The following is a 12,607-nucleotide window of genomic DNA, read 5'->3' on the forward strand; positions in this document are numbered from 1 at the left end:
TCACACACGTGCATCGCTCCACGCGGTGTGGCGGTTAAACAAAGATACACAGATGTGTGTCTTGTCCGAGAACTCCGGATCATGGTCCCGGCCAAGATCGGTTAAACGACGGGGATCTCACTCTAAAATCCGCTGTAAAATATACATTCTTATTTACTTTTTAGAGATGATTTCTGTTTATGTGACATTTTTGTCTTTGAATAATCTGGAGGTCTCTTTTCGCAAGACGCAGCGGTCTTAAATGGCGTATTAAGTCAGTTTTACCGGGTCTAAAAAATTTTCCGGCGTATAAATAGTTTTCCGGCGTATATAGGGGCGTAAAAAGGTGTGTTTTCACTCTTCTTTTTTTTCACTTTGAGCAGAACTGCACTGCAGTAGGTCGAGCGCGTAGTGTCTTACATTTGTTGTGATTTCTGCACTTGCACACCTCGAGTGTGCTACCTCTTTGTGTTCTTCTTTTTTAGATTAGGTAGAGTAAATGGCTGCTTGTAAAGGTGATTTCTGGCCCGTTTTTTCACCCCCCTTTGATAAGACGATGGGGCACGTTTGACACACCACCTCGTATCTCTTGTAGTTGCACTGCTGGGTGAATCTAAGTAAGTTTGTAAGCTTTTACGAAAGACGACGACGCCTTTCTTTCGGTTTGTTGAGTGCAAGTGGCTCCGTAGTTGGAGGTTTTGGGAAAGGCTCCCGATGTTCTTTGCTTCACTACATCGATGTTCTAACTTCGACCATTACCTTTTGTCTTACTCGCCCACCACACACACACACACACACACACACACACACACACACACACACACACACACACACACACACACACACACACACACACACACACACACACACACACACACCACACACACACACACAACACACACACACACACACCACACACACACACACACACACACACACACACACATAAATTATCGGGGGTTAACGAAAATGTTATTTATTTGGTAACTTACACAGAAATTAACTTATCATTTCCCCAAATTGCAATCACCGGGCTCCAACACACACTCTCTCTATTTAGTTCTGTCGGTTATAAATTTTTTTGTAAAATAACTAAAAGGGACTATAAATGCGTATAAACGTTGAAAGCCGTATAAAGTTCTTTGAAGGGGCGTTAAAGTGGCGTATTTTAGTGTACTTTTGCGAGGCGTACAAATTAGTGTATTAGTTCCTAAAATCGGGCGTAATTAGTTCCTTAAATCCGGCGTATTAGTTCGCTAAAAACGGGCGCAAAAAGACCTCCCAGGTTTGAACAACTGCATCCATTGGTCTGCAGTTTTACCGAAGTTTACAATAAAGTCATAACATACTTGTACAAACTTAACTCCCTACCTGCAGTGTAGGAGATCCCCCAGGCCCCGTTACAGAGTTCTAAAATCGTTTTAATCGTGGAAATAACTTGTATGTCATTTGTGTTTATGATGTTTAGGTGTATTGTGTTGTTAGTTTTTACTTCTCCCAGCCGGTGAATAATAATAAAAGCGTAGGTAGGTAAGGTACGAAGAGGGCGAATAGGCCACCAGCCCAGCGCCTCCATCGTCAAGGTCGTCTCTCGGGGTTTGAAAGAAAAGGGCACCGGTGTAGTTGGCGAGACTGACCCCCTAGGGTTTCCGCGAGGGAGTCCTGTCGCTTCTCGTATATTACGGCGAGGATGGACCAAATCCAGTAGTGGGGCGAACAGAGGAAGCCGGTCGACCTACACGGACCTTCGTGGAGGATCCCTCCCGGGCGTCCAGTCCGTAGGATGGATCCACCGGGGGCTTGCCGTGGGAGTTGGACCGACGGCACAAGCTGCCGCTTTCCTCCGTCGCGAGTTCGAGGCTCAGCGAGCGGACTACTGGTCTTGAAGGAGTGCGAGAGTAGGCGATTCCCTTCTGTGCTGGGTCGGTGGACCGCCTCTTTGGGTAGAGCCGCCTGAACATGGGCCGCTAGAGCAAGACAAGCCACGTAGGCTGCGTAGAGGAGTAGTGGTATCCACTTGGCCCATGGCCTTGCTTTTACCGTCGCCTTATTTCTGGTCTCTCGAAACCGGAAGACCGACGTCGAGAAAAGCGAGTGTGTGCCACGCAATTCTCTGACCGTCATTCGCGGAGGCGACGAGGCTAAGAGGTGGGTAGAGTGCCGAGGGTAACAAGCGGAGGTGAGCTCTTGTTCTGGGGCTCTATGCTGACACTTGAGGAAGTCGAACCCATGTCCTTCGACGGTAAGCCGGATGAACCTCACCTGTCAGGGTAGCCAAAGGACGATCAAGTAAAATTTGTTTTCTTTTTTGTTATATATATAAAAAAAACCATGGACCGACCGCGGGCGATCGTCGCCGCGAGTATAAAGTCGTCGCCGCGGGACGCGCGGTGATAAACATGGATGATGGCCCCTTTTCGACTCCGAAAATAGTTGAACCAAAAGGATCCGACGTGAAACAGATGTCGAAAGATATTTGTTCACCGTTATAGTAGCTGTGTGTTCAAAAGTAGCCGTAGTTTAATTTATTATCGAGCGAGAACACACAGAGAAAGAACAAAGGCAAGAAAATCTCGAGAGTGGTGTTTGGCCGGTCGATCGCGTCGTCTTCTTTTTCTCCTCCTCCCCCCCCACAACTTCCGGGTCCACGACAGAAATACACGGTCCAAACAGCTCTCGCGTCGTAACGTTCAATTAGCCGTTGTACAGCGTGCCCGAGGTGTCACCAGCCGCGTCCGTGAAGATGTGCACCGACAGTCCGAACAGAGCTCGGGACCGCGTGACTCTGGTGGCAGCCATGGCTTGTGTGTGTGGGCTTTTATACCCGCCTCATAGCCTAGTTGCATTGGACAAGAGACTGTAAGCCACTTTCGGCTTCCCGGAAAAATCGGTAAAAGCCGGCTATTAAAGCCACGGCTTAAGCCACCGTAGGGATTTTAGTTTTGTAAATCGTTTTTTGCCGTTAATTGACGTTACACTACGCACACACACACAAGCATGACCTCCCAGAGTCACGCCCGTCCCAGCTCTGTCGGACCTGTCGTGCACATCTTCACACCGCCTGGTGCACCCTCGCACCTCGTACAACCTACTTCGAGACGTTACGACCGAGAGTGTTTGGACTGTATGTCTCCGTCGTGGACCCCGGGACGGGTTGTGGGGGGGCAGGAGGAGAAGAAGAAGACACCATCGACCGGCAAACACTCTCGAGATTTTCTTTGCTTTGTGTTCTCTCTCGTGTCGTCTCGCTCAATAATAACATTATAGACTAGGCTACTTTGAAACAAATGATAACGCGTTAAAAATAATTTTTCAGTCTGTTTCACGTGATTTTTCGGTAACTCATTTTCGAGTCACAAAAGTGGATATATGTTTATCACCGCCGCCCGTCGCGGCGACCGACTGTTATGACTCGCGCGACATCCGGGGCTCGGTCGCATGCTTTTTTATACATAATGAAAAAAAAGGAAAAGAATTTTATTATCGTCCTTTCGGCTGGGGTGGGGTATAACCTGACAGTGAGGTTCATCCCTTACTCAGCGAATGCGTTCACTTCCTCAAGTCATACGACGCCCCAGAACAAGAGCTCACTCTTGTTACCTCGGCAACTCTACCAACCCTCTTAGCCTCGTCGCCCTCCGCCTATCAACCGTCAGAGAAATTGGCTGCGCACACACTTGCTTTTCGCCTCCGACTCGGTTCTTCCGTTGTCGAGAGTTTACACGATCGGCGCGGTAATAAGCAAGCGATGGGAGCCGGATGACAGCGTACTTCCTACCCAATGTACTGTCTTTTCTTGCTCTAGTCGCCCATCGTTCGCCCGGGGCTTCCTACCCAAAAAGAGGGCGTCCACGGACCACGAGAGAATCCCTATTCCACTCTTCAAGCCGAGTAGTCCCTCGCCTTCGAGCCTCAACTCGGCGAAGGAAGGAGCCGCAGCTTTTCCTCGTCAACTCCACCAGCCCGTGGATCAATCCACGGTGGACCCGGCCGGAGGGATGCCCCTCCACAAGGGTCCTGTAGGTCGACCCTCTTCTGGTCCCCATCTGTCATCTTTGGTTCTACCTTCCCTTGAATGTACATGAATGCGACACGACCCTCGCGGAACCTAAGGGGTCAGTCTCGACCAACTACACCGAGTCCCTTTTCTTTCAAACCCCGAGAGACGACCTTGACGATCGGAGGCAGCGGGGCTGTGGCCTATTTCGCCCTCTGGTCTACCTACGCTACCTGACCTTTATTATTATTCGAACCGCTGAGAGAAAGTAAAAACTAACAAACGAATAGCACCTTAAACATTCAGTAAACACTAATGACATACTAGTTTAATTTCCACATAAAAAACCGGATTTTAGAACTCTGTAACCGGGGCTTGGTGGGGATGGCTCCTACACTGCAGTAGGGGTTTAAAGTTTGACAAGTATGTGTATGACTTATGTAAACTCGGTAATAACTGCAGACAATCGGATGCTAGTTTGTTCAAACTGGCGTTAGGTCTTTTGCGCCCGTTTTTTTAGGAACCTAAACGCCGGATTTTAATGGATACTAATACGCCCGATTTTAGCGAACTAATACACTAATTACGCCCCAAAAGTACACTAAAAATACGCCAACTTTTAACGCCTTCAAAGCTTGTTATACGCCTTTCAACGCTTTATACGATTTATAGTCTTTTTATTATTTACAAAAAAAATTTATAACCCGACAGAATAAAAGAGAGAGTGTGTGTTGGACGGTGATTGCAATTTGGGGAAATATAAGTTAATTTGTGTAGTACAAGATAAATAAACATTTTCGTTAACCCGAATAAAAATTTGTGTGTCGTGTGTGTGTGTGTGTGTGTGGTGTGTTGTTGTGGTGTGTGTTGTGTTGGTGTGTGTGTGTGTGTGTGTGTGTGTGTGTGTGTGTGTGTGTGTGTGTGTGTTGTGTGTTGTGTGTGTGTGTGTGTGTGGTGTGTGTGGTGTGTGTGGGTGGTGCGGAGTAAGACAAAAGGTAAATCGGTCGAGTAGAACATCCGATGAGTGAAGCAAAGACATTCGCGAGCTTTCCAAAAAACCTCCAAACACGCGAGCCACTTGCACTCAACTAAACCGAAAGAAAAGGCGTCGTGTCTTTCCGTAAAACTTACAAAACTACTTAGATCACCCAGCGGTGCACTTTACAAGAGATACGAGGTTGGGTGTCAACGTGCCCACGTCTTATCAAAGGGGGGTGAAAAACGGGGCCAGAAATCACCTTACAAGCAGCCATTTGCTCTACCTAATCTAAAAAAGAAGAACCACAAAAGAGATAGCACACTCGAGGTGTGCAGTAGATTATCATCCAACAAATGTAAGACACTACGCGCTCGACTACCTGGCAGTGCAGTTCTTGCTCAAGTGAAAAAAAAGAAGAGCTGAAACACACCTTTTTACGCCCCTAATACGCCGGAAACTATTTATACCGCCGGAAAATTTTAGACCCGGTAAAACGTACTAATACGCCATTAAGACGCTAAGCGTCTTTACGAAAAAGAGACCTCCCAAGATTTCAAAGACAAAAATGTCACATTAACAGAAATCATCTCTAAAAAGTTAAATAAGAAATCGTATATTGTTACAGCCCGGATTTTAGAGTGATTCCCGTCGTTAACCGATCTGGCCGGACCAATGATCCGGAGTTCGAAAGAACACATCTGTTGTATCTTTGTTTTAACCGCCCCTGCGTGAAGCGTGCACGTGTGATTTTTTAAGGTGCACGAGGCGCGAGTGTAACACGACCCGGGTGCACGGAAGCGTGGCGACGATACTGAGGTAGGATCCCCTTTGTGACTTCGACTATGTTTTAACTAGTTTATTTTTTCTGTTATGATTGGTGGGGAGGAAAGGGTCCATCATATGTCTGGAACAAAATTGAAATCGGTACTAATGTTCCGGTCATCGTCTTCTGGACTCTCAAGTATTCAATCTCTTGCTACCACGAACTCAGGAGTGATTGTGATTCTTTCACCTAACGTAGTGAAGTTTTGAAATGTGACCGAAGGACAGGCAGATGATGTGTCAATTTGACTCGGGCCCAGTAGTCCTCTGTGCACCTCGACACAAAGAAGTAGAGTTGAACATGGTACAAAGGACCACCGATGTTTCGAAACAAGGTGATGTCTAGCCTTTACTGTCGAGAATGACCTATAGACAGCCTGACGTGAGAGGTGGTGCACCGGCGGTGTGACCAGTGTACTGTGGCGGAAATCGAGGCTAGGCCTGAGAGGCGGGTCAAGCCGGTCGTGGAGCCGGTGGACCAGCCCGAACGTCTCGCCCTCGTCGGCGACGTCCCACTTCGAAGGACATGCCAGGTAGCGGTGGTGTCGTCGAAAGGGAAAGTGGAGACACTCGTGCAAGAGGTGTTTGTAGAGACATCCTCTTTATTTATTGTTTTGTACTCAAGCGTGTTTACTACCTCGAAATCTTCAACAACAAACTGACTTTATACTTGTTAAGAAGTTGGCAAGCTAACCACTAGATACAATTGAGATGTAAATGACTTAACCGGTGTCGTCTAATAAGTTCTCACGTGAGACTATCAGACAATGAAATAAACTAATATACAATAATATGTATTAACAATAACTGGTATGATAGTACTATTTATGTGAAATTTAATAAATTTACGAAATCTTTGAGTCAAAACATAACGTTGTGTCTAACCTGTTTGCACATAAAAAACATCCCTACGAGGCTAGCGGCCTTAGTCATAGCCGGCAATGGCTCAAAAGTTCGAACCAAGGTCTGCTTTATCGATTCACACAGAGCAGATTGAGAACACAACGAAGCGAGCGAGTGGCCATGGGAGAGTCGCCCGCCTCGACCGTCCTGAAAGACGAAGTTGTTGAACGTATGGCGATAAAATATCAGAAAAAGCCTGGGAATTTTATGACGTCTTGGCCACTTTCTGTAAACCGCTCGAAACAAAACGCGTGTTCTCTTTTCACAGTACATAATGCAGTTACAACTAGCCAGAAGAGGCTAGCCGGTAAATATCTCTCGTGGCTGCTAGCCGTCTCTCACTATAGCCGCAGGTAGCCTCCGTAGGGATTAATAAAACATATAGGAAATCACAATATTATAACTTATTGTATTAGTATTCCGCGGTACGTATTTATTTTCCAATTTAATGTGTTTTTTGTGAAAAGTAATTCCGTACCCTACCATACTTTTACTAAAGTCTAAAATTGCGACAATTTTATTAACATTTCATTTTATTTTTCCAATTAGTTGTATAAAATTACGTAGAGGATATAGAAAATTTATAGAATCTAATAAGTTTATATCATTTCATTAGACATAAATTTCCAAAAAAAAAATTTTCATCGTTGTAACAAGCTCAGACAAGAAAAAAACTGTGCTAATTATATCGTGTATATAATCCGGAAAACGGTTTCTTCCGTTGAGTGAGGTTTCACTGACTCATTACGAAACGAAATAAACGAAGTAGAGGATGAACAAAGTAGACTTTATAATTTAGTAAGAACAAACTTGTCACTACAGTTTGAAAGGTTTGTGTGTCCGTCCCCTAAAAAGAGGGGTCACGGAGACGAACTTATCTTGACGACTTAGTATTAGAGAATGGAGAGGGAGCGACAGACGTTTCGGAAAAGAGGCTCAGAAAGGGGCGAGCCGCCTTCATCGGTGTGAGTCCCGCAAGATCTTCGAAGGACGGCGGCAGAGGGACAAGAGGGAAAAGCGTGGAGGGGAGGAGAAGAAGAGAGAGGAAGAAGTAGAAATGACACACAGAGGAGAAACACTGGGGGAAAGACACTGTAGGACAGAGACACAAGCCGGTTGTACCGAACCTGGAAAGTGGTACCTCCAACGTTCCTTTTACAGAACCACAAGACCGCTTTGACTCTTCCTTTACTTTCTTAATAATCCTAAACTTTCAGTTGTGATGTCAAAGTATAAAATTTAACAAACCAACTGACACACAAAATTATTCCTTACTTTATTTGTTTGTCCTGTTGTTGAAATTACTTATATGTAACTTTGATACGACCCGGTCATTTAGAATAATAAATCTTAACCAGTATATCGTCGAACAAATTTGCATATGTCAGATACCAAATTTGTTTCCTAACGTGTAGTAAACTTTATTTTTCTAAAAAATTCCACGTGCTCCGCGCTCACATTGTGCTGGGCCCACGTGCCTTCGCACCGCTGCTATGACTCCATCCTAGGGGAAACACTGAAGCTGATACAAAATTGATCAAATAAAAAAGACAATACTAACCACCCCTCCTTTCCCAGGTAGTATACAGACCTTGTTTTAACTTTAGCCATGATTACAAGGCCAGTAGCAGAAGACCTGAGAGTTCATAAGTTAGAGAACGATGGTGCTTGAGTCCTCACTAACACTAAGAAAGTGGATTGCATCACTTCAAAACTTTACACTGGCTTCCTGTCCGTCTACTACACAGTTAAACTGAGCCCGGGTCATCAGGAGACACGTGGAGCTGTGTTTCTTCATCTCAACTTGTACCATGTTTCCTGGTGGCTACAAAGCTTTGTTCCACTACAGATCGGAAATGACAGCTCTTACTGGATATCTGTCGGACTGCACTCTCCACCACGTGGCCGCCACACTGGTCACATGACACCGCCTTTAGCTCCGATCCGGACTCTCCGCCCAGTTCGGCCAGCACCTCGGCCACCTGGTCGGGCTTGCAGAGCGGGAGCAGCCGCTGCAGGGTGAAGCTTCCTGTACGGTCCATCGCCACCACAGCAGCTTTCCCTTTCACCTCTGTGAGCACGTTCTCCACAAACATCTCTGTAGGAGAAATAAATAACAAAACATGAGTTCGCACAAATGATGGAGCTTTAGAAGTTGTTGTTTGACTGAAATATGAACAATTCTTCAACCGTTCGATTGGTGATCTATGTTAACTCTACATTTACTGAATTGGCCACAGCAGATTATTCAAGAGTGCACTCTGATAGTCTGTTACTTTATTTGATTATATGTTATTATACATAATTGTTATTGACCATACTATCATGATAAATACACTTTAAATTATTTAAATGCTTTAGAAACTCAGTTTTGTATTGCAACACAGATTGGACAAACGTGTATTTTTTGTAGGGATGCTCCGATCGCCGGAATCAGTATCGGCCGATACCGAGTTTAGCTTGTTCCAGACGAAATAGCTAAGTGTGTTAGGTCTAACTCTTGTGTGCTTCGCTCCGCTCACCGGTACCTCTCAGCGGGCGGAGCTGCAGGATTTCTGCTTCACACACGTTGCATACCGCTATTTTATAGTCTTTTTCGGACACCTTAAAATACTGCCAGACCGGTGAAGACATTTTGGCGAGCTTGTTTTGCCGCACACAGAGAAAAGTGTCATGTATTTTACGTCATGTGATCGGCTCTCCCGATCGGCATTTATAGAGAGCACCGACCGATCGGCAGAGAGTGAATATCGGCCGATCCATCGGAGCATCCCTAATTATTTTGTATATCCTTTATGTGTTAAATATTGAATAACATAATCATAAAGGCGCCATGCATAAATAAAAGGTTAAATACACAAAAAACACATTTTCATTAGGCATGGGATGGTATGAAAATGACTTTTCAGATTTAACCTGTCTAAAATAATTGTTAAAGTAAAAATAAAAGGTTAATCAACATATTTATAATGCATCCCCTATATCTTTTAAATATCCTTTAGATATTCAAATATAGTAAAGTAATCATGTATTAAAGGTTTTTTTTTAAAAGTAGCAACATTGTTCGAGTCTGTTCTTTTTTTGACACGATAATATACACATATATTAGGCACTTTTGCACAAAGAGCAACTCACTCCAAAGTGACCTGATAACTTGCTTTGCTTTATTGCTTCATCTCCTACTTGTTTCATCTGAATATTATAATCATTCCTGTTTGAACAGTGATGTCAACTTCCACCACACACATTGGCAGGGGATTTTTCTCCCAGTCCTCTGCTTGATCAGAACTGCTGAATCATAATCTCTTACCTCTCTCCTCGCTGTCTGCAAAGCCTTCTCCGAGTCTTTCCCCGACTCGGCGGAAGTAGCCCACACTCAGGGCGTCTAGAAGCTTCCTGCCGCCGTCTCCCTGTTCTCCTTTCGCACCTCCCCTCCTCTTCTTCTCTCCTCCTTCTTCATCTTCACCTGTGTGTCTCCTCTTTGTGACCCCCCCTTTCTGTGACATCCTGTCCTCTGTGTTCGCCAACATAGCTTGGACCTTACACCATGGAGGTTGCAAGGAAAATGTCTTGGTGTTCTGGCAGAAACTGAGAAGGAAAACGTGAAAGAATTATTAGGATTTGAAGGTCAACACTACAGTTTCATATTTTAAATTGTTGGTTGACTGTGTGTTTTAATAGGAAATGAAATAAACAAACAGGACACAACTTTAAATGAATATAATTGAAACTATGCTGCCAGTAAAATCTTAATTATTTAGAATTGTCATTATAGCAGCTTGTTTAAACGTATACAGTCTATGGTTTAAACAAAGGCATTGCACATCATTTGAAATAAAAAAGAATAGAAAATAACCAAACATAAAATATAAACATCTCAAATAAAAAAATAGAACTAAACTAAAAAGTAAAATATAAAATGTAAAAGTGGACCGTGACACTTGAAGGACCAAATTACAGCTAATAGTCTACAATTTAAAAGTAGGATATAATTCACATTAGGTGTGCAAAGAATGGCATATAAATGTACAGTGCTAAGAAGGTCCACAAGGAATTTGAGTAACAGATATACGCCGAATTAACTACTGTCTACCAATGATTCAGAAACGCCATAAGTCTTGCCGATACGTGCTAGCAAGTTATTTTAACATATTCTTCAATAGGAGTGTGGCTTGTTAAAGACGAGGCTGTAGCTGAGAATGATTCTGTGCCAACTTCCGGAGGCACACGCCAGCTCGATGTGTTGAAAACATTAAGCACACTTTGTTCAAAATGTGTATCGAAACAAACTTAGTTTATGGATGGCAAATTCATTTTAGTTTAACTCACGTGTGAAATGTGGAGACCTAACAGTGATGTTGTGGACGCCCAGTGATGACGTAGAGCTACTTTTCTTCGTCTTCTTTTTGGAACATGGCAAACAGCATCTAGGTGCATACCGCCACCTACTGTACAAGAGGGTGTATCAGCATCAGTGTTGTGAGGGTAACTTTAAAATTGTATCTGAAATACATTTGCTAGTTATCTGGAAAAAATGGAATCAGTAACCTGATCTTAGTATCAAAATGTAATTTAACCTCATAACTTTCCGTTATGTTTGGATTAGCTTGAACTCAAATGAAACGCCAATAAATGAAAGAGAAAATAAATATCAGAATCAGTTTTATTGCCAAGTAAGTTAACACATATGAGGAATATCTATGTCTTAGTGTTTTTGGTGCAAAAATAAACATACATACATCAAAAATAAAACAGTAATACATTTTATTTATAGAGCGCTTTTCTGAAAACTCAAAGACACTTTAGAGCACATGTGTCAAACTCAAGGCCCGGGGGCCAAATCATGCCCTTGGTGGATTTAATTTCGGCCCGCAGGATGCTTTCTAATTACTATTAGATCTGGCCCGCCGGTATATTGCACGCACACCTTCACTCCATCCTGAGGGTTTCCTCAGCTCAGAGCCTGACCCCAAACATTGATGGGCTTGCACCTAAGATAAGATGCCAAGTATCTGGCTTGAACTAGCATCACAGAGCAGCACACTGAGTTTCAATGGATGTTTCCTTCTGCACTTTTTTTCTTGCGACAACAGGGCATGTTTGTTTTTTTCTTTGAGGGAAATAGTTTTTTGAAGCTGTTGTTGGCCTGTGGAAAAATGTGATCATAAGAAATGACTCCGGAAGATGTCCAATTCTTCGGGTGGGAACAGTTTGATTAAGTCAGTCAATTTCAACTTTTTTCAAGATAGTTTAGATTTCAACTATTCTTTTCCGGTTATTGAATAAAGTATTGTGTGACTTTATTTGGGGATAAAGAGGACACTATTCTTTAGACTTGAGAAGACAAATCTCTTCTGGACGATTGTTTTATTTACTTTTGGATTCCTCTCGGACAACTATCGGACAGGCAAAAAGAATTTCGTATAAGTTTAATAGTTCGTATTAAAATGGATGTAAACTAACAAAACACTGAATATTGAATTTAAATACTCCGTTATAATGGAGTGGAGTGGAGTCACCGGGTCGGGAAGCATATAAAAGAGACCACCGGGAGATGACCTTTTCAAACCTGTGGGGACATAATGACATCGTATTTTATATGAGTTTTAATTTCATGAGTATATGAGTAGTCTTATTATATCCATAATATTAATACATACATAATTTACAATTACACAGGTGAATTACAACTAAATCCATGTAAAAAATAGTAAATATGCAGATTTCGTTCCCACAGTTTGAGTTGTGTGTCACCCGGTTTTTAGTCATGTCAGGCTCCCGGCCTGACCAAGTTACAAATAGACGTTTTGAATAACTTTAATTTAATAAACGTGTATATTTGGACCTTGATTGTTTCGAATTTAATAACGGATATTTTTGTTGAATTTGTAATTATTAGTCAACGGTAAGTAAAGAATACCGAGATA

General features: G+C 43.2%; 1 protein-coding gene across 1 annotated transcript; it reads right to left on the minus strand.

Annotated features, from left to right (window-relative positions):
* Window positions 1–8,177: 8,177 nt before the first annotated feature.
* Window positions 8,178–11,076, minus strand: LOC104946855 (nucleolar protein 9-like). The gene is made up of 3 exons (XM_010772749.1): window positions 11,010–11,076; window positions 9,991–10,268; window positions 8,178–8,778 (listed from the first exon to the last, which is right to left on the minus strand). The coding sequence occupies exons 2-3, from the start codon at window positions 10,208–10,210 to the stop codon at window positions 8,480–8,482; spliced, it is 519 nt and encodes a 172-aa protein (XP_010771051.1). The 5' UTR covers window positions 10,211–10,268; window positions 11,010–11,076; the 3' UTR covers window positions 8,178–8,479.
* Between the last annotated feature and the right edge of the window lie 1,531 nt (window positions 11,077–12,607).

Source organism: Notothenia coriiceps, unplaced genomic scaffold (genome assembly GCF_000735185.1).
Source record: "Notothenia coriiceps isolate Sejong01 unplaced genomic scaffold, NC01 NC01_scaffold00000339, whole genome shotgun sequence".
Taxonomy (NCBI): Eukaryota; Metazoa; Chordata; class Actinopteri; order Perciformes; family Nototheniidae; genus Notothenia; species Notothenia coriiceps.